Source organism: Pogona vitticeps, chromosome 7, assembly GCF_051106095.1.
Source record: "Pogona vitticeps strain Pit_001003342236 chromosome 7, PviZW2.1, whole genome shotgun sequence".
Classification (NCBI taxonomy): Eukaryota; Metazoa; Chordata; class Lepidosauria; order Squamata; family Agamidae; genus Pogona; species Pogona vitticeps.
In genome coordinates this window covers 31,269,652-31,291,143 of record NC_135789.1, presented here as the reverse complement: position 1 = coordinate 31,291,143, position 21,492 = coordinate 31,269,652, and the positions used below count along the sequence as shown (strand labels likewise).

At 48.8% G+C, this 21,492-nt stretch overlaps 1 protein-coding gene across 1 annotated transcript in view; it reads left to right on the top strand.

Annotated features, from left to right (window-relative positions):
- Positions 1-21,492, top strand: part of PPM1E (protein phosphatase, Mg2+/Mn2+ dependent 1E) — a 71,396-nt gene that overhangs the window by 43,763 nt on the left and 6,141 nt on the right. Inside the window, exons 2-6 of the mRNA XM_072978578.2 lie at positions 16,563-16,681; positions 19,300-19,499; positions 19,823-20,011; positions 20,548-20,691; positions 20,921-21,014. Of these exons, the coding sequence (XP_072834679.2) occupies positions 16,563-16,681; positions 19,300-19,499; positions 19,823-20,011; positions 20,548-20,691; positions 20,921-21,014 (746 nt within the window). The remainder of the gene's footprint in view (positions 1-16,562; positions 16,682-19,299; positions 19,500-19,822; positions 20,012-20,547; positions 20,692-20,920; positions 21,015-21,492) is intronic.

The window sequence follows — 21,492 nt, the reverse complement described above, 5'->3', positions numbered from 1 at the left end:
TGTGAAGATGTCATCCAGGGTTGATAGCTGGAGCCTGATGATATTCTGGGCAATTTTAATGGTTCTCTGTAGAGCTTTTTTGTCCGCTACAGAGCTACTCCCAAACCATGCCAGAATGCCATAGGTTAGGACTCTCTCAATGGTGCTACAATAGTAGGACAGAAGTAAATGCTGAGATAAATTTAACTGCCCAAGCGTTCTCAGAAAATACAGCCTCTTCTGTGCCTTTTGACTTTGGGTGTAAAATTAAAAGCAAACAAGAATGGCATTTTATCTGATCAGCTTGACGGTAGAATGGGCTTAAACTGGCCACCTTTAGGTAGCTGTAGATAACTGAAGACGTCACCATATTCAAAACAGGAGGCATTTGGGCCCAGTTGAAGGATAATACATGGTCATCACATATTCATCTCTGAGCAGCCCCTCTAACCGTTGCAACTATTTTGGATGTTTTATCTTCATATTGGAAATTTTATATGTTCTGTCATACATCACTTGGGTATACTGGCCATAGAAACCTAAATCCAATCACTAGTCACAGCAAAAGTATTGAATCAGTCGAGTCAATTACTGAGCAAGCAGATCAGTACTGGGATCAAGCTGTAACTCAGATTAGCCGTGAGATTTCAGCCACCAGGTGGGACATGCCTGGACGCTCTGCCCATGACACGCAGCGTTATAATACAGTACTTTTGAATGAATGAATGAATGAGAAAGAGCCATTGTGCTTATAGACTTCCCAGTGGATGGCCACTATGATAAACAGGTCACTCCTGGACTGGGTTGGTCTTCTAATGTTCTTGATATGGCAGCCATTCTTACTCTCTGCTGACCATTGACCTGGGTGGACAGAACAGTCTCAGTTTGCTTCTTCCTTCCTGGACAGTCGAGTGGATGATGAAGTTTCACAGAGATGGCAGGCATTCCTGTGCAAGCCGAAGTTCATGAGATGCCCTTCAAATGTTAGGGAGACCAACCACAATCAGGGATGCCTTCCTTTACAAAAACATGTTAAACTCCCTGTGTTTCTACATGTTATCCAAGATCAGCCCTAGACGTTTTGTGAAACACCAGATATTTTGAAGCACCCGATAACTTGCCCTCCTCTCCCTTACGAGTCAAACCATCTGGTTCCTCAATCCCTACATACGGCACCCGAGCCCAGCCGAGTTATTCTGGCAGAAGATCCACAAGGATCTTGGCCATTGGCGGTACCAGAGCCTTCTTGGGATGACAACTTTCCCATATCTTCTAGCCAGCATGACCAGTAGCGGTGCCAGCTGCAGGATTCTGGGAACTGTAGTGCGTATGAAACGACTCCACAAATGAAACAACTCAACCCCATGATGCCTTTTTATGACATCTCAGACTTGCTGCCTGGCGGGCACAACCTGCCCTGGTGCAACTAAGCATAACTTGAATTAGAAAGGGGGGGCGGAGTCTTTCTGGTGGTGGCTTCCATGCCATTTGAGGGAACGTGGAGCTGGATCATTACTGTGGATGTCTTAGCAGCTCCAGACAGATTTTCTGCCCATCTCAAGGGTGCCTTCTGCTTAGAACCTGCTTGTGACCTAACCTTCCAGTTCCGTGGGGTTGTCTTATCCTCCATGGAAATCTAACAACGGTTAGAACAGGTACAGAACAGGTCAGGCATTACAAGCAACATTTTGCAAGCTGCCTAATATGGCAGAGACTCAGAACAGGGATTTATAATAATCATAATCTTAGAACTGCAGAGCGGGGAGGATTTGTGGCACAGGATTAGGACTTGCTCTGGTGGAGAGCTGCAGAAGAAGAGAAAAGGCAGGGCAGATTGCAAACGAGACGGGCACCAACACGGTCCAGAGCACGCCACAGTTGGGCACAGAAATACATGTCCGGATAAACAGGCTTAACGCGGCCAGGGCTTAGGAGCACTGTTCTGAAATCCTTCCCAATCCCTTGCTTTTGAGAGGCCCATCGTTTGTCATAACATCTGATTATTATGCTAATCATACTTTAGACCAGAAGTTTTAAAAAATAAGGTTTTGAGGCAACAGCCTTGGACTGCCCAGTGCAGGTGTCATGGCAAATAAACTGTGGGTATCTCGAACCATGCAAGGAGGGGGCGGGTGGGAATCTGTCAAAAGCATAGTGTCTGAATGGTTTTTTGTCATATACCCTAACAGTCATATATAGGACCAGGATGGCTTTTGTGGTTGTTTAGTTGCTAAGTTGCGTCTGACTCTTCGTGACCCCATGGACCAGAGCACGCCAGGCCCTCCTGTCTTCCACTGCCTCCCGGTGTTGTGTCAAATTCATGTTGGTCGCTTCGATGACACTGTCCAACCATCTCTTCCTCTGTCGTCCCCTTCTCCTCTTGCCTTCACACTTTCCCAACATCAGGGTCTTTTCCAGGGAGTCTTCTCATGAGATGGCCAAAGTATTGGAGCCTCAGCTTCAGGATCTGTCCTTCCAGTGAGCGCTCAGGGTTGATTTCCTTCAGAATGGATAGGTTTGTTCTCCTTGCAGTCCAGGGGACTCTCAAGAGCCTCCTCCAGCGCTACAATTCAAAAGCATCAATTCTTCGGCGATCAGCCTTCTTTACGGTCCAGCTCTCATTTCTGTACATCACTACAGAAAAACCATAGCTTTGACTATGCAGACTTTTGTTGGCAAGGTGATGTCTCTGCTTTTTAAGATGCTGTCTAGGTTTGTCATCACTTCCCTCCCAAGAAGCAGGTGTCTTTTAATTTTGTGGCTGCTGTCACCATCTGCAGTGATCATGGAGCCCAAGAAAGTAAAATCTGTCACTGCCTCCATCTCTTCCCCTTCTGTTTGCCAGGGGGTGATGGGACCAGTGGCCATGATCTTAGTTTTTTTGATATTGAGCTTCAGACCATTTTTGGTGCTCTCCTCTTTCACCCTCATTAAGAGGTTCTTTAATTCCTCCTCACTTTCTGCCATCAGAGTGGCATCATCTGCATATTGGAGGTTGTTGATATTTCTTCCGGCAATCTTAACTCCGGCTTGGGATTCCTCCAGTCCAGCCTTCCGCATGATGTATTCTGCATATAAGTTAAATAAGCAGGGAGACAATATACAGCCTCGTCGTACTCCTTTCCCAATTTGGAACCAATCAGTTGTTCCATATCCAGTTCTAACTGTTGCTTCCTGTCCCATGTATTGATTTCTCAGGATAAGGTGGTCAGGCACTCCCATTTCTTTAAGGTATGGCTAGTTTTGTTTATTTAAAAACATAAGCCGCAAGTGCAGAAGAAACCACTTTGGTGTGTTTAATCTGGCATCCAGATTCAAGTCTTTGCTGCACCATGAAATTCACCAGATAACCTTATAGATATGTTCTGAGGACAAAGCGGGAGGGAGAGAATGAACAGGGCCCTTCAAGGTCAGTGAGGGAAGCATGGCGTGTAAATGCAGCTAATATTAATGAATTAAGGGATACTAACCATCATATCATATGTCATGCCGGTTTTAGCCCTTAAAAACCGGTGTGGAAGCCACCACCAGGGTGCAAGGAAGAAACCTTCCTATGTAGCTTTGTATTTGATATTAATTAACAGAAAAAGGCACGCCTTTGAACTTTCCACATCATGCATCGAAACGTCTTAGGTCAGGGCAGGCCTGGTGTGCGGTTTGGCCTAGCTTTTAAAAAGCAGCGCCATATCTGCACAATGCCTTTCTGAATGGTTGGCTGATCTCTCCTGCAGCTTTAAGTGTGAAAACTGCACGCGTTGTGTAACCTTCCTCAGCCAGACTGGTTTGAAATCCTCTCCTCATTCAGAATCAATCCGTATCACCTCCGTGCGCAAAAGATCTATATATAGAGGAAGAGCTGCAGGCAAGCTAAACCGTTCTGGGGGTCTGGGAGGCCGTCGGTGCGCTGAGAAACAAAGGCTCAGATTTCATCCCAGGTTCTTGTGCTTCGTCATTTAGTGGCTGACGTCTTCTTTAGCAGCAGAGTCCACCACCTGGATCCCATCAGAAGGCAATAAGGAGACATTCCTGTTTACGTCACAGCCGCCAAATACAAGGTTTCATCTGGAATTTCGTTAACACTTTTGGACTGGAATCCCACGTGCCGCAAACACGGAAAGTCTACCGTGGGGTTCACTTTCACTGGACCCTTGAAAAGGGTTATTTGCATACAAAGAGCGGCAAGCGATGCCGTAAAAACGGGGAATGCGGCAAAAGAGCAGCGTCTCTTCTGGCGCAGATTCTGTGTAAACTTTGCCCGTTTGTTTTGGTCCTACTTGCTTAAGAATCCTAAACAAAATATTGACACTGTCACAGCCCCTGCAGCACTAATAGGTCAAGTGCTTCACTTGAAACAGTACATAGTTGAGGAGTTGCTGGGTTTTTGTTTGTTTCTGCCAGCGAGCAAAGCAAAGGTTAGCTATGAAGGTCCTTTCAGGCTGCCGACCACAGCTTGGTTTGCTGCAAAACTTCCCTCGGCCTCTAAATTCCGACTGCAGATCAGAGACAAGAGCAGATCCAGGGATTCCTGAGGGCCACCTTTGGTCAGAGGGTCTTGCTTTCTTCTCTGCATGGAGGGAATCTTTATAAACCCCTTGCTCTGATGTGCCGGCAGAAAACTCCAGGGAGACACACAAGGCACCGTCAGAGGTCGGATATAAGGGGGGAGAGACTCCCAACAAGGTCTCCTGGCTATCCTTGACCAAACCAAGCTGGCAGATCTTCTCATAGAGATCACAAACGGGCACAAGGCCCTCAATATAGGATGGAGGATGGAAATTCCCCATGTATGAAAACCAATAGATGTGGGGTTTTTTTTCCCTATTGTCACAGAGTCTTAGTGTTTTAATGCTTTTGTAACTAGTTTGCAATGAATTACGCTTTGTAAATGCCCCATTTTCCAATATGATGGTGGGTGCTGTTTCCCACATGAAAATTACTCTGTATTCAGTGGGGGACATAAGTGGCCCTCAAGGTCTGCCCTTCGATTGCTTTGCACACACATACACACACAATTTCTCTGCTATGTCTCTCTACTTCAAACAAGAGGAAGGACCAGGAGGCTCAAGAGAAGCCACTGAAGGGTAGCCACGGCCGTCCCCCAGAATCTGCTGCCTGAAACAGTCTAATCTAGGCAGGCTGGCTCTTCTGCCCAAATGAATTGCAGCACTGAACTGGAGAATCCTGGTTATTCCTTTTCTACCTCCTCGTTTTGTTCCATGTTTGTACATATTGGGGGGGGGAGGGAAGGGTATTCCAGATTGTCTGGGGATCTTTAGAAAAGAGAGGCAGGCTGACTAGCAGCGGAGAACACAGAAAGTTGTCTTATGTGACAGGAATGTATTTAAGGCAATTATCTAGGTTTCTTCTTTCTAAGTTCTGCTTGTGATTGCCATGTGTATTTTGGTTCTTTACAAGCTGTGCATGCAGTTAATCAGGGGGAAGGAACAACAGCAGTAGCCCACTATTCGCTATCTTCCCGGCTGCATCATTTTCAGAAATCCTTCAGAGTAAGAACTGGAGCTGCTTTGCTTAACGTCCCCAGCTCAAGAGAAGATGGGTCAAGGTGGCTTAGGGAGAGACTGTCCCCAAAGAGAGAGCTGGGGTAATCTTTGAAAGCATTTACCTGCCCTCCATTATTCTTCTGTACTATAAATAATTCAATTTCTTTAGCTTAAGTACAACTGGCAACTGTTATTTATTAAGAACATCGGGAATGACTATGCACCTTAATAGAACAGAATCCTGTTGGGAGTCCAATGTGTAGGTAACTCAGCCCTTAGGATGTTGAGACTCGAGACTTGTGTGTTGCTTCAAGAAGCCTTTGGCCAAGGTTTATCCGAGCTCTATAGTGACTTTTAGGCCTCTGGGAAAGGAGGAGGTGCTCCTTTCAAGTCAGGCCGGGTTTCTTTCATCAGCAAAATTAAAAAGTAAGATTTGGTTTGTTCGTCAATGTGTAGAACATTACTGTAACATCTTTTGTTCCATGTGTTTCAGGGAGAGATGTAACACACCAGCTTTCTAGTGCCAGTGCCACTTGACAAGTAGGCTGAAACGAGGGGGGGGGAATAGAGATCTGAAATCCACCACCATGCTGAGCAAAAGGCTGGGTGAACCAGGGGCGCCTCCACCTCTCTCTGGTTGTGAATGGTGCCACGTGTACCTACAACAAATTTTTTGGAGCTTGAACTGCGACAGCATCCATTCCAGTTCCATCCCACCCTTTTTCTCTGGAGAAAGATCTAAACCATACGCAACAGCCTTTCTGCAGATTCCTCTCTTGTGGGACAGATCCATTTTGCCCTAATTGAGGTTTAGCACATTTTAAGCTGCTGGTGAAGATAAAAGTTACTTAACCTGTGTTGCACTCTGGACTTTTCCAGCTCTGGTGGGTGCAGAGCCAGTGGGCCTTGGCCATAAGTCTGCATAACCTGTGCCTGTTCTTGGCATGCATTGGCAGTGACTGAAAGTACACCCAGTTTAATCCCCGCAGAGTTCAGGGACTCAGGCAATTTGCACAGACACCCTCCCGCTGGCGGAAACTTAGGCTCCATCTGCCTAGGTTGGCAAAGCCACTTTGGGCTTGCTCGGGAGGCCCTCCCAGCGGCTTCATGGGCACAGTCCAGGAACTCCCCTCTCAGGAGTATGGAATGGTGAGGATTCTTATATTAGCAAGTTTCTGATTAGGTATCATTTGATTCTAACAGGCAATTCAGTCCTTAATTTTATTTTCCTAAACATTTATCTTTTGCTTTAATGGTTTTACTTCTGGCATTCTGATATCTGAACTCTTTCTATGGAATCAGTGGCTAATTTGCTTCGCCTGTGATTTTTTCAGTCATTTGCTGGTTTTATTGGGAGGTGTGTGAATTTCATAAATGTATATAAACAAACAAGCTTCAGAAGCTCATTGGCAAACAGATGCCACTTGACTGACTGGGGCAGCGGATCCTCTCCTCTAAAGTGTTGGGCTACACATATCTGCCTCGTTCCAAGAGAAGCTTTAGGCCTTTAAGGAGAGATTTTTGGCCTTTTGAAAATGTGGTAGTTCGTGGCTGGTGCGGCAGAGTTGAGGGCCACTCTTCAGAGCCAAGAGCAACCGTTTGCCAAAGTCAGGACTAGATGGTGATGACTAGATTGCTCAGGCCCATCATCCTGTCTTAAATACCTTTGCAAAGGGAGCGTGATGTTCTCCGACCCAGCAGGTTATCTTTTTGCTGGGAGCGCCAGAGGAGAGCGTGAAAGAATGGCACAGTGAGAGAAGGGTGTCGAAACTTTTAAACAGTTTGCATAACTGCACGGTTGGATCCCGTGGGGTGTTCATCGTACCGTTTTCGTATTCCCACAGGTCACAGGCGCACGCCTTCTGGCGAGCAGTAATTGCAACATTAAGCTAACACTCGCAGTCTCCTCGAGAAAATGGTCATAATTTGTTCAGACGCAATGCCTCTCAAGGAGAGAGGACTTAATGCATTACCCTTAATAGGAATGTTTGCAGTCAGTAACTTTGATTATCCTACTTTGCATGGCTAAAAATATCCGTGGCAGAAGGGGAGAGGGGACCCATTCTTTCCCCTAGGTGACATAGCCTTGCTGAAGTAAGTGGAGCTGCTGCTGCTGAATAAATTCCCTTTCAGATCTTTCCACATATTGATTCATGCAGGGTTGCCTTCTGCGGGGTTGAGTTTGCACCTTGCAAAGAAGTGGTTCGTTTAATTTTAATGAATTCTTTAATGGGTAAATGATGAAATGTGCCTTCAGGGGCGGAGCCGGCTGAACATCTAGATGAATGAAGAGCGCACCGTTTATGTGGCACATTCCTCCGTAAGCAGAGTGGTTCATGGGCGCTCCTTTGTCTTTGAATAAAATAAATGAAGCTCTTCAGCTTTAGCTTGTGTTTGGATGATTTATGCAGTTGTCGCAGGCGCGCACGCTCACAGACACACACAGAGGAGCTGAGAGTAAAGTGGATCCCTGCTGGAGGATTAGCTTCTAACAACCTGGCAAAGGAAGAGTGTGGCAGAGAGGGAAGGTGGTGCCCAGGAGAGCAGAGCAAAGGAGACTGGGATCAAAGGCAAGAAAACGGCCCCTTAAATTCCTAAAGGCCTTTGAACCCGAAGGTCTTACTTCTCCAGTGGGAACAAAATGCTCAGGAATCCATGAGCCTTCCCTCTCCTGGAAGCCATATGGAATTGTGGTACTCTTCTTTAGGTTCCAAGCCTACCACTGTAGTAGTAGGTGATGACACCTTTTAAAAAAAGAACCTCTTGCTTTCTTGCCACTGAGAAGGGACTACAATTGTACACAAGTTACTTTTTCTTTTAAATGTAGACTGTGTTACATGCCACTGATCTGTGGTACAAGATACACCTAAAGGTTGAAGACAGACACGCCCCTTGTAACTGTATAATTGAAAACAATTTAATTAGCACCGCACAGTCATGAGTGACAGTATCTCTCGTCATGTTATCATCCTACATTACCTTAGCTGTGTCTTTGGTATGCCAAAGAAGGAATGAATTCTGAGCGAACTGTTATTGGTAGCACATTCCTGTATTACATTCAACCTCCTGCGCCCATCAGCTCTCCCTTTCGTCATTCCTTCCCACGTGGCTGATAAGGAGAGCCCCCCCCCGTTGAAGGGTTTTGCCCAGATGCTTAAGAGTTTTAAGAAGAGCCCCTATTTCATCCCATACTCTAATGAGAAGGATCGTATTCAGTCTGGGAAACGCACTGCCTGGCAAGAAGAATTCTCCTCTGCTGAAGAAAATTGGTTTGAGAGCAAAAGCAAGTGCGAGAATCTTGTGGCCCAATGTTTATAGTCCAGGCTTTTAAGATAAGGAACCCTGGATGCGGGGGGGGGGGGTTATATTTCTCTATATTGGTTATTTTCTAAAAGATTAGGGTAACTCCTTCATTTAAGAACACTTTGCAGTATTCTGGCAGGGGGAGAGGACATTGTTTCTAAATAAAACCATTACACAATGTAAATAAAACTTGGTGCTGGCTTTCATTCAAATATAAAATTAAATTAATCTCCCTTATCTTCCTTTTCTTTTTTAAATTATAGAGGAACTGAGATGGAAGGACGGCTCTCTTTGTTTACTAATGGGCTATTTAGGAAGAAATTGAATCATGCTGCCTTTCAGATTGACTGAAAACCAAGCGGAGAAGAATCAATAATTCTCCCCCCATAACATCCCCACCAAGTAGAACGGATCATGGGATGACGGGCGATTTCAAATGGAATTAAGACTTTGAAAGGAAGGACCCAGCCGGACAGGCAGGCATTCTCTCCATCTGCTATGTGCTTTCTCTCCTTTGTCTCTCTGCAGCACAGCAAGAGCTTATGCGGTTAAGACCAGCCCTGCCATTAGGCAGAACGGGGCAAGTGCCCCACCAGGTATCCGTTGCTAGGGGCGGCCAGGGCAGCTGCCTGGCTCTTCCTTCTGTGACAAGATCCAGCAAGGTGTATATTCAAGGGGGAGCCGAGTCAGCCTTCTGTGTGTGTTGGGGGGGGGGCAGAGGGTGGCCATCTTGTCCTCTGTGTCTTCGGAAGGTCTTTACTTGAACAGGAGAGAAATGGCAGCACAGGAGTCCCTCCTGCACAGTTTGTGGAAAAGCGTAGAAAGGTAGATCACCCTGGCTTAGATTAGGGTGGACAACGTGTGACCCTCTAGGTGTTATCCGACGGTGACTCCCAGCAATCTCCGCCCATAGCGATGGTGCTTAGGGCTGATGGGACTTGAGGTCCATGCTGCCCTGAACACGCCTGCTTCTTCTTTCTTCCTGGGACTCCGAAGCTGGAGAGGCTGACGGGCCGTGCTCAGGGGGGTGACAGCCTGGCTCGTCTCCTTCACGGCCATAGTTGGAGGGTGGGGCAGATCGGTGTGAAGCCAAGCTCCTCGCGACAAGCGATCCCTTGTCATGCCTCCGAATGTGAATCCGGCTCACGCCACCCCAGCAAGCAGGAACAGGGAACAGCTGCTGGACACCCCAGGGATATAAATTCAGTGTAGAACTCTGGGTCCAAAAGATCAGGCCCGCTTTCTCTGGCTTGCCTCTCTTTTTAGACACGGCGGTTCAGATGTTGCTTTTGCGGGCCTTCCAACGCTGGTTCTTGCCTTCAGAACCACAGAGAGACGAGGCATGAGGCACCCTCAGGAGGCACCAGCAGTGTACACGTTTCAGAGCAAAGTTCTGTTCCATGGAGCTCCAGTTATTTACAGTTCACATCACACTGGCATAAATCATTTATTAATGGCAGCTGCTACATCGCAGTCTCACAAATTTGGACAAATGGCTTAGCTGGGTTACGGGCTGGACTGGTGAAGTCCTTCTGAACAAACACTGGCCACTGTGGAACCGCAAAGGTTCACAAGGGTGCCCCTGTGGGTCTGGTCTATGGGACCAAGGTGTTTGTTTCAAAGGGAACGATGCCAAGCCCACCTTCAAGGTCCCTGCCTATGCAGAGTCTGGTTCTTTCCACTGTCAGTATTAACGGGGAAACTTGAAACCTCCAATTCCTTTCCTGGTGCATGAAGTCAAGGAGAACCTCTTTCTGACCCAGTATGACTTCGAAACAGTCCCGTATTTACCCACGACAAGGAAAAAAAGAGGGATTCTGCCCGTAGGATGAAAAGAACTCCTGCTCAAAGCTGGCAGGGGACCGCCAGCCCTGAACCTGCATTCTTCACGGCTCTGTAGTGGGTGGAGGTGGCAAGATCTCTGGAGAGAAGGAAGGGAAAACGCCGCTGCTGTTTCTTCCCCCCTTCCAAATCCGACCCCTTTAATGTGGGGAGGAGAACTTGTCCTCCTGGCACCTCTCCCTTTCCCGTCCAGGACAAGTTGTTCTCAAGTCCCTCTTATTCCCCCACAACCTCCCCAATTCTGTGTCCGGATTCTTCCTTCCACCGCCCCTCTTTCCCGAATAAGCTCAGTGTGTGGAACTCCTCCCACAAACCGTTCTAAAATATTGGCTTTGTTTGAGCACGTGACTGGACATCAGAGCTTGGAAGTAACCCGTCATTTTTATAATCAATTCCTTTTTCCACCACCAAAGATAGAACTACGGGACCTTCACCACGGCTGTGTTTCTGTATGCCAAACAAGTCCCCCTGGAATGACCTCAGTTTTGCTTCCCGGCTGACACCACAAGACAAATGATGGCTGGTCTCAGAGGAAAGGAAGATCGTTTCTCCACCAACACCACTTTCTGATAAATCTTAACCCACAAGGTAGTAAACACGTCTGAGAGCCGATAACTTTGTGGCATTTATCCGGGGCTGTTTTCACACCTCTACGCTCGTAGCAACCACTCGCCATACTGTGACGTCTGCTAAGAACTATTTCTTATCCCAATGTCTACCGAAGGATAGGAAATAGTATTTAAGAGAAGACCGCCTGCAATCTAAAATGTATCCTTTGCTGCCCTCCATTTCATTTAGTTTGATCTCCCATAATTAAAAAGTACCAGGTGTTTGCTTCTTGGATTTGATGCCGCACATCTCTAATAACACCTGGCATCCTTTCGACGCTGCTGGAATCTTCCCCAAGAGGCTGGTGGGGAACGGGGGAGGGAGGTGGCTGCCGTGGCAGTGCCTTGCAGCAGATATGCAATCAAAGGGTCTAGAAATGGGGCTCAGCAGTGGGCAGAATGAACAGGTTACAGAAACAGGCAATGCTGGGGAGCGTGGATCAAAACAGGGCCCCGTTTTCCTTTGATCTGTATATATTTTCATGTTTTGACACACCCTCTTAAAGCAAAGTCCGCACAGAAAGCAAACAAACAAAATAAGGATCCGCTTTTGTTACCCGTTCATTTCACATTCAGATCACAGGACGTGAGTGCAGAGCGGGGTCTCGGCCTCCAGCATTAAAGTTATCAGGTTGCTGTCAACGACCTGAAGTTAACGGGTTTAGGGCACTTTCCCCCATGCAATTCTCACCTCCACACTTCAGCTGGATTATGAAGTTGCGTGCAAAACAAGTAACAATGTGCATCCGCCTTCGAAGATACATCAAAAACACTGTCCCTCTCCCACCATCACTTTGATCATCCCTCTCCTGCCTCTACGGCCTTCTTGAGAGGCAGAGTGGCGAGGAGTAATTAGACAGGGCAGAACCAGGCACTGATCGTCCACGATTAGAAAAATCCTTAACTAATGAAAGTGCCTGAGTGTCACAGTAGGGGCTTCGTATACCTCCTCCTCGGCATGCAAATTAGCTTGCTTTGAAGTTCTTTTTTATTAGCTTAAGCATGGGATTCCTTTGAAATATGAAATGCCTCCAACATTATGCTTTCAGTACTAAATACAGCCTACCTATCACATCGGTTTCTAGCCACAGACTGCCTGGGGAAACCCAGTTTCAGATCCTCCGCCTAGTTTAACTACTCCATTTTGTAATTAATTGTCATCGTAGTCATCTTCATTACTTCTTCCAAGTTTATAGCATCTTACCTGAGCCCTTTAACTTAGGAAAGACAATCCCTATTATATTATCCCTTCCAGGAAATCTCTTGAAAGCCAAATGGGCAGACAGAAGTTGTTCTTCCTGCCCTGCGTGTCTGCAGGAGCCGCTCAGATTTCTGTGTGCGGGTGTGAGAGAACTTGAGCAGCTCCCTTAAAATAAGCACCAGAGCGCTTCTTTTTCCTCCTGTGGGAGGAACCCCAGCCAGGTCAATGGCCGCTACAGCAGCCAGACAAGGAAGGTCATGTTTTCAGGGAGAGGATGGGAGAATCTGAGGCGTCACCCCAGCCGTTAGCAGTCCCCTCTCCCTCATTGTGTGCCCTGAGGTGCACCAGTGATGTGTCCGGAGCACCTCAGGCTGCTTTGTGGAAGTCGGATGCTCCCTCCTCTGTCTCTCTTGGAGCCAAACAACTTGGAATAACGCAGACTCCCAGCATTATGGAGAGACAAAACTCTTCTGCTGTTGCCCTCTCTCTCTTCTGTGAAGAACTTTCCATCACAGCTTTCAATTCCCAGTATGGTGACAGATTGGGACTCTGGAGAAAAGGGTTCGAATCCCTGCTCAGCCATGGAAACTCATGGGGGGTGTGTGGATGTGGTAAAACCACTCCATATATATCTCACTTACTTTGAGAGCCCTCTGAGGGTTGCTTCATGGCACAGAACACACACAGCTTTGGCAGACAGACCAGTACATATCAGGAACGTGTAGAAGGTCAACAGTTATTAGTTGATTTGGTGTAAATATCTCTTTATCAGTTAAAAATCTTGGCAGTTTACCAGCGTCAGAGCACAGATGCATCTTTGAAAGATCCTGGTGAAGCCAGTGTACACTAACTAACTCCTCAGACAAAGCTCCTGTTTTTTCCTCATAAGCAACTGCCATCTAAAATGTTTTCTTGCATTTTGTATATACAAGAGGAAACTGCATGCTTAGAGCAGCCACAGAACGTGAGGAACAACACAGCAAGTCAGGAGAACACCCTCCACCTTCAGCTCTTTCACCTTTTACTCGTGACAGTAAAACAAACCAGAGCCGAAGTAGCTTTTTTAAAAATGGGCAGTGTGTGTGCCCCTAAGGATTATCCTGACATCAGCTGAATCTACCGTTTCAAGCTTGCTTGCTAGCAACTCTGCGCGATGCTTTTGCAGATGGGGAGCGGAGACCACCGTCCTTGCCCACTTCGGGAACCCCTGGTTGCTTCAGCATGTCCTGAACAACATTTGCCTTGGTTGAACAAAGTTGTGCGCATGCACACACACACACCCTCTCTCTGGCAGCAGTGCTACTTACTCATATTAACAATTTAGTTTTGAAACAGCACGTTGCAGGAACCAGTTTTACCTACGACATTTTGCGTGCAGCGAACGGGCAAGAAAGCAGGTGGTTTCCTATGTGCAGGCCTTGCCTATAATATCATACAAAACAGAGACAGCCTGCATGAAAACCTGCTGCCAGCTATTCTTTTCCATTCAGCCTGTGTTTTAAATCCAATCTGATACTAGTGGTACTGGATTTTGCGTGTACATATTTCTCTGGAATGGATTAAAGTCAACTCCATTGTCTTCCGGGCAAATTTTTATCTAGCCTGGCTTGGTGGCCCACAGCAATCCAGTTAAGGTTCCTTAACAGAAGCCGCTGGAGAGAGATCTGGACTGTTCTTGTCAGGAGCAGAGGGACAGCCCTGGCTTTCCTGCTTGCTGTGCAGTCCCTGGGAAACCTCCCTCCTAAGAAGATTTGCACCATACAGCTGTCAAAGGCAATTAATTCCCTGGCCCGTCTGTTTGTATTATTAGGAGGAGGAGGAAGAGTTGGATGCGGGGGGGGGGGCTGCTGTGGGTTCCTCGGGGCACAGTTTGCCCATTAAGATGGAAAAGTGGTGGCCTCTGAAGTCTGGCACAAGGTTAAACACACCACAGCTTGGTAGACTTTTTTCTGCCAGCTTCAGAACAGAAATAGAACAAAGTGGAGGAAGCGATTGGTGGGGGGAGCGAAGGGTGAGAAATCTGCCGCTGTGCTCCACGACTGGCCCTCGGAGCCACGGAGCCATTAGCTCGCAAGGGCGCCGAGCGAGGGAGGTGACGTGAGCCTGCTTCAGACGGCGGCCCCTCCAAAGTCAATGGGTGGGGGCAGGACGCCTTCCCGTTTGGTGGCACCGTTCCCAGCACTGCAGAAGGGCTGCTGCCGCCGCGGGTGTTGTGCCAACGCTTGCGCTTTGCGTGACCCAAAGAAGCAGCAGGACGACAGCCTCTTCCAGGCCCTCCCAGTTAATCTCAGCACCTCCCACGTAGCCGCCAGGGAGGGCTGTGGCGCACCGGAAACACGCCGGGTCCCTTGACCCCTCACCCTTCCCACCGCTCTGAGACGGCAGGTTTCAAGCCTGTGCACAAAACAGGCCCCCTCGGCTGGGGCTCCTTAATTTCTCACCCGCCTGTGGCATCTCTGCAGACACAGAGATGATGGCAGGCAAAGGATCGGTGCTCCTTGGCAGAGGTTCAGCCTTTGGCATCTCCCATTAAAAGGATCAGGAAACGGGAACAGAGAGATTGCACCTCTCAGTAGCCTTTTAATGTGAAAACTTTGCAGGGGGCAAGGGAGTAATCCCGCATTTATGTCTGGGAGAAGCACCGTCTCTGTCTGCCACCGCTTGGGGCTCAGTGGAAAATGGTAGCAGGTGTTTTGTGAAGATGTACGCAGTGTCCTTCCCCCACAATGTGCACGTTCCGGGAAGGTTTCGAGGGGGAAAAACAGGGCACTTTTGGTGTGAATCGTAACAGGGAGGTGCGATGGAGTGACTCCTTCTGCGTCCTGTCCACGCAGTAAAAAGTGGCTTTGGAGAAAATAAAGACCCCGTCGTGAGAGGGGCATGCAAGCTGACATCACGCTGCCCAAAGGCCTTGAAACCCTCTGTTCTTGCAACTGAATTTAGGGCGTTCTGGGAAAGGAACACTCATTTCCCTTTATAAAACTCCTTATGATGCCCTGATTTATAAAAACCAGTACAGAGACAAAAATATGATTTCTAGATTTCAAAATCTAGCCGGCTTTAGGATTGTATGTACAGTATGTGTGTTTATGCCGTCAAAATTCTACCATCTTACTTCTATAGGTGCTAGCTCTGAATTTTATTGCTTAAGTTTCCCTTTCTTGAGCTTCACTCTTTGGCTCTTGCAGACATTTGACACATACCCCTTTTCCCCACATATCTTAGTTATGAATGAAATCGAAACTAGCACCTTCCTGGAATGCCAGGAAGGTTGATGAGAAACATGCAGGCACATACGGTGCTTCTTCCCCAAAACCTAACTAATGTGGCTAACTAAAGTTAACTGATGTTACGCACCGGGGGGGGGGGGAGTGACTGACAAATAGGTCTTTATTGGGTCTAAGCGTCCGTGAACGGCAGGCACCCCCTTCTTCAGGTGCAGTTCATGGAAGGCCACAGTGGAGCAAACTTGTTGGCTTGAAAGATTCCATGGGATTCTTTGGGGTTGCTGTGTTTTTTGAGGGTTTTTTGGGGGGGGTTGCAACAGCCTAATAGTGCTACCAGCTGGGTTTTTCTTTTTTCTGGCGCGCTTAATGGGCGGGCTTTACGCTGAGCTTCCCAGCAGCCACGCGGGTTGGCTGCAGAATGGCGAGAAAGCACTGGGGGGGCGGGGCTAACAGCACGGAAGTGAAAAAGGGCCAGAACTTCATTCTTGACAGGATATGATCTGGGAGGGCATGGCTTCCATTTTATTTTTAACACACCGTTTAAGTAACTTATATAAACACGAAATGACAAAAATTGAAATAGCCCAGAGATTTAACGTGTGCACTTAAGTTACAAGTCTCTTGCGTAAACAGCGTGCTAAATTCCGAGATGCCGCAGGGAAAGGGGCTTCAGAACGGGAGCGGGCAGGGCTATAGCGCAGGAGCCAGGACTCCCTGAGGTTTTTACTCAAAAGGTCCCAGGTTCAACCCCCAGCAGAGGAAGGCGGGAGGGGGGGGCAGGAAGCCACTGCTAGGGGGAGCTGCTGCCAGTCCGTGCGCAGTGTCACTGTTACCATGATGCTGTCCACTGGTTACCTTTCTGGATGACAAACTCGTTTTCTGGTCTCTTTTCCTCTTCCAGTAACTGCCCTTCCCTTCTGGCGGCAGCCGTAGCCCGTGCCACGGCAGATGAAGTCCTTCGAGGGGACCTCTCGGCATATCACTTGCGCAGGCACGCAGACAGTCCGGACGGGATCATCCGTAAGTGCTGGTCTAACCTGGGTCTGTGGTTGTGTCAGCCGAGTCTCTTGGCTCAACCCAATCCTGAGTTCCTCGGATTCCCTGGAAAAGTAGCCCGTCTCCCTTTCTTGCTCTTGCCCTGGAGTGGCAGGCTTTTCCATGGACCCCCACCTTTGAACTGTGCCGAAGAAGCCAAGAATCCGTGCCCTTTCCGGGAAGCAGTGGGGTCAATTGCCACCTTTCCCCCCGCCTCCTCTAGTGGGGTTGGAGTGAATTGTTTGAGTTGCCTGCCAGCCCGGAACACCAAAGTGGAATCCCCCATCTCCTGTCTCAGATTTGGGAAACAATGATTTCATGGCGAGACAAAAACCCTTGTCACAGGGCCGGCTAAACGTTGGCCTGCCTCAACCACTTGGATGAGCATCCAGCTGGGCTCAACTGGGGAGCCGGTAGGATTTCTGGAGACAAAAAGTAGGGAGAAACTAGGGCCCCTTAAAGGTTGTAGGACAGCCACTCGCATCGACACCTGCCAGCACATCCGATGATGGTCACAGACGGTGGGGGTTGTAGTTCCGTCCTCTTTTGCATCCTCCCTCAAGACCACGGCATCGTTTCACCAGCCACCAGAACCCTTCCCCACCCTCCTTTTTTTTTTAAGACCAAATTTTCCTCTCTGGCTTGTTTGCATGTTATGATGCAGCAAAATTTCCCCTCCACCCTCAGCGCAGCTCGTTCAGGCTTCTGCTGACTCAGCTCCCTCCGCGGGTTGCTCCAAACAGCTCATTACCATGAAGGATAGGATCTCCTACGACAAGCTGACAGGCCAGTTGTTGTTCAGCCAGGAAAATGATCTCATCTTTCTTCTCCCTTCCCTGGTCTTTGCTTAAACCATTAAAAAAATTCCTGTGGCATTTGCAACTGCGAAGCTGAGAAACGCCACCGTCTCTACCCCGCTCTCCCTGCTTGTAGGCACTGCTGCCTTTCACATCCTTATCAGGTGAAGGAAGCCGATTTGTCATTGTTCTGGCTGAGCAGTTCTCATTAGCTCCAAATTGAGATCTCTTAAACTCGCATAAATATTTGACAGTTTCCCAGGAAATGTTGACATTTTTCAGACTAATCATCCGCACGGAATATTTGAGGACGCGGGAAGTTCTTTCCAGGCTGCCCTACTCAGAACGCTTTCCTGCACTGGCCAAAAACACGGCAAGGTGGCAATTCCTGGACTGAGAACACAGGCGGGCCCTGTGCCAACCGAGAGACCCCACGCGGTGCCGGCAGCTAAGACTGGTTTGCCGGGGGAAGAGAGGAGAGCTGCAGGTCACATCCGTGCTGGCACTTGCGGCCCTTGCTGACTGGAAAGAAGGCACCGCTTTAAGCTCCCAATCCCCATTCGTTTGCTGGACATTTGGCTCCTCTTTGGGTTGCTAAGGTAGAAGGATTTGCACAGTGCATGTCTTATCGTGAGATTCGTTGCATTTACTTCACGATCAGTGCTTTCGGACACCACAACTAGTGGAAATCGCCGCCTGCTCCCATGTTTAGGATCTGGCCATCTGTAGAGACACACCGCCTGGAATCAGCTTGGCTTCCTTGCTTCTCTGGCGGCCGAAAACAGCCATCCAGCCACTCCTGTGAGGTGGAGTTGACCAGGCGGACGCTCCGATGGCAATGGATGCGATGAAGCAGCCTGTTTTCTGCAACACACACCCCTACTGTTCTCAGGCAAAGGGGGGGGGGAGATGAAATGGCGCACGGCAGAGGCAGGACAGCAGCTGACTCAGCCCTGGCACAGCACCGCAACCATGAACGAGGGATGAGTAATTTACAGCTGTGCGGGGGTGGCAAGGCTGTGGAGGGCTCTTTAAAAACAGAGATCCGAAGCAGCAATTACTGAAGAGGTGAACATAAAGAGTGCTCTCTCACGGGGGGGGGAGGGGGAGCCTTTCAGGAACCAGAACCAGCACGTGGGCACCTTCCACGGGAGTTTTCCCCTGGCGGCCAAGCTTCCCTGCCTCCTTTCCGATGCCACACCCAGCATAAAGACACCGTCACGCGGCAGCTTGGCGCAGACCTCGGGCAATCCCTCCGAAGAGCTGGTTGGACCGAACCACACACGTGAAATACGGCCTTTCTGTTTTGCAACCCAGAGTAGCTGAAAATCCATCTGCCGTTGCCCTGACGTCGAACGACTTGGGGCTGCCTGAGGCCAGGGAGGCAGACTGGGCAGGTGAGAAGAAGGGCCGCCAGCCGCTGGCTCCTCAGTGGTGGCCATATTAAACGATGGAAGGCTGCCAGGGAAGGACACATTCTACCCGCGTGCCCAGTGAACACCCTTGTTTTGCTTCAGGCCTGGCAGATGCTGGAAAGCTGTGTTTTGGTCATTTCTGTCCTGTCAGCAGAGCTCCGGAGCTGACCGAGCAGGCAAGGCGTAGCTGATCCTAGACATTCAAAATGATGCAGCAGGCAGTTCATGGGGGATTTGAAAACTAAATGGTAAAGCTTAATCCATACCCTCCATTTTTCCAAAGGGAAAAAATTAAGAGTGAATGGAAGTACAACTGAATCAAATGGGACAGGCAAGTGACATATAACTGACAGCTGTAGCACGTCTTTAAATACTCCTTTGCCCCTTGCAGAAGTAGAGACAGAGAAGCTGGCCCGCACAGTGTTTTCCAAACTTCATGAAACCTGCAGCAGCTGGGTGAAGGACTTCCCCCTCCATCCGAAGCCCCACCGTTACTATGAAACATCCATTCATGCGATCAAGAACATGCGCCGGAAGATGGAAGACAAGCACGTCTGCATTCCAGACTTCAACACACTTTTCAATCTTGAGGTAACGGTCCTTCTTGAGGGTGCAAAACTAGGGCACACTGGGCAATCCTCAGGGAGGGCAAGCACCAGGAGATTCCGGGGTGTCCCGAGAGAGAGAAAGGAGATGTAAGTGCTTGTTTCTACTTGCCAATAAGCTTCTTCTCCTAGGGAGGCAGTTGGTGGCCATGAAACAGCCAGAGAACTGTCACAAAGCCAGCCACTTGTGCACTCCCTGTCTTGAATCCCCGGAACGGTATTAATAACACACCCACACCATTGTCCGAGGATTGTGTCCAGACTGCCCTGCCTTAGCTTCTTCTTGCTTCTCTGGGATTTCCTTGGCAGGATCAAGAGGAGCAGGCCTATTTTGCCGTCTTCGATGGCCACGGAGGCGTGGACGCCGCCATCTACGCGTCCATCCACCTTCATGTGAACCTGGTGCACCAAGAGATGTTCCAGCACGACCCCGCAGAGGCCCTCTGCAAAGCCTTCAGGGTGACGGACGAACGCTTTGTGCAAAAGGCAGCCAGAGAGGTGGGTGCGTGAGTCTCGAGCCATGTGCAGCAGGGCCGGCAGGAGCGCCAGAGACAGGGGTGGGGGGTCTAGCAGGGCGGATTCGCCTCCTGGGCCTGCCGTTCTCCAAAGAGAGGTGGGAGGGACCGTTCAGTCCCCCCCTTTGGACACCGAGGGCCAGCCTGTGGGAATCTTCTCTTCTTCGTTCCTTTTCCTTTGGCACAACACAGAAGCAGCAGAAGGCAGGGAGGACGTCTTTGGAAAACAGCCTCAGGTTTTGCACCCTGATGGGATTTACCTGTGGCTGTTTTTTTTTCCCCCTTCAGAAATTACATCAGAGGCTGCAAAATGTGACATTGATATTGCTGAGCATATGCGAGGCTTCAGTTTAGAACGAAGGACTGATGGATGATGGCAATTCCAAACAATGCGGCAGAACTGTACAAAACAAATCACCCTTTTTTTTCTTTTTTGGCTGAGGGGTGTTACAGTTGCCAACGGCAGTCCTCTGGCTCCTTCCAGCCTATGCCAAGATATGGGCTTTGTTTTCTCCCTAGAGCCTGCGGTGCGGGACCACGGGCGTGGTGACGTTCATACGAGGGAACATGTTGTACGTCGCGTGGCTGGGAGACTCCCAAGTGATGCTGGTGAGAAGGGGCCAAGCGGTGGAACTGATGAAGCCTCACAAGCCGGACCGAGAGGTGAGGCCCTGTCCGGCATGGCACGTTCCCCTCCGCGCTTCTGATTCAGGTCCAGCCCATTAGCTCTCTCACCTTTGCACTGACATGCGGGCTGCAATTGTCAGTCACCAGTTTTTTTTTTACTCCACTTTTAACCCGTGAAAGTGGACACAGAACTGGGAAATGCATAGAGCAGCGCCGGCAGCAGCAAGACATCTCCTCACCTCGTTACGTTACCGTCTGTTTCTAGGATGAGAAGAAACGCATCGAGGCCCTCGGGGGCTGCGTGGTCTGGTTCGGGGCTTGGAGAGTGAACGGGAGCTTGTCTGTCTCCAGAGCAATTGGTAAGAAATCTAGTTTTAAATTCTGCCTTTCGTTCCTGGTCTCTTCTTTATTCTGGCATCTCGGCTTCAAGTATCAGAGAGGTACATTTTGGTGGTCACTGTTTACTTGGTGGGGGGGGCAGCAAACAGTACGATACAAATAAAAAGTTTAGGAAAAGGACAGAATCAAGAGAGCAGGCCTAAGGCAACCCTAAAAGCCCTCGAGGAGATCATGCACGGTTCCGATCACACCCTCCGTAAGAAAGTGTGGCTGCTCTGGGACTCCCGACGGAGGACAGCTAAGCGGTCTCTTGGCTTCTCACTAGGCGGCACTTCATCCAGGCAGACTTGTTGCAGAAACGAGTTTGAACTGAATGAAGGCTGCATTTTTATTTCACCAGTCCATTTTAGTCAATTGTGCTTAAAGTATCTAATGTTTTTATTCCTTATGTACCGCAACTCAACTTGTACGGCTTTACTGTAAGCTACCTTGTCACAT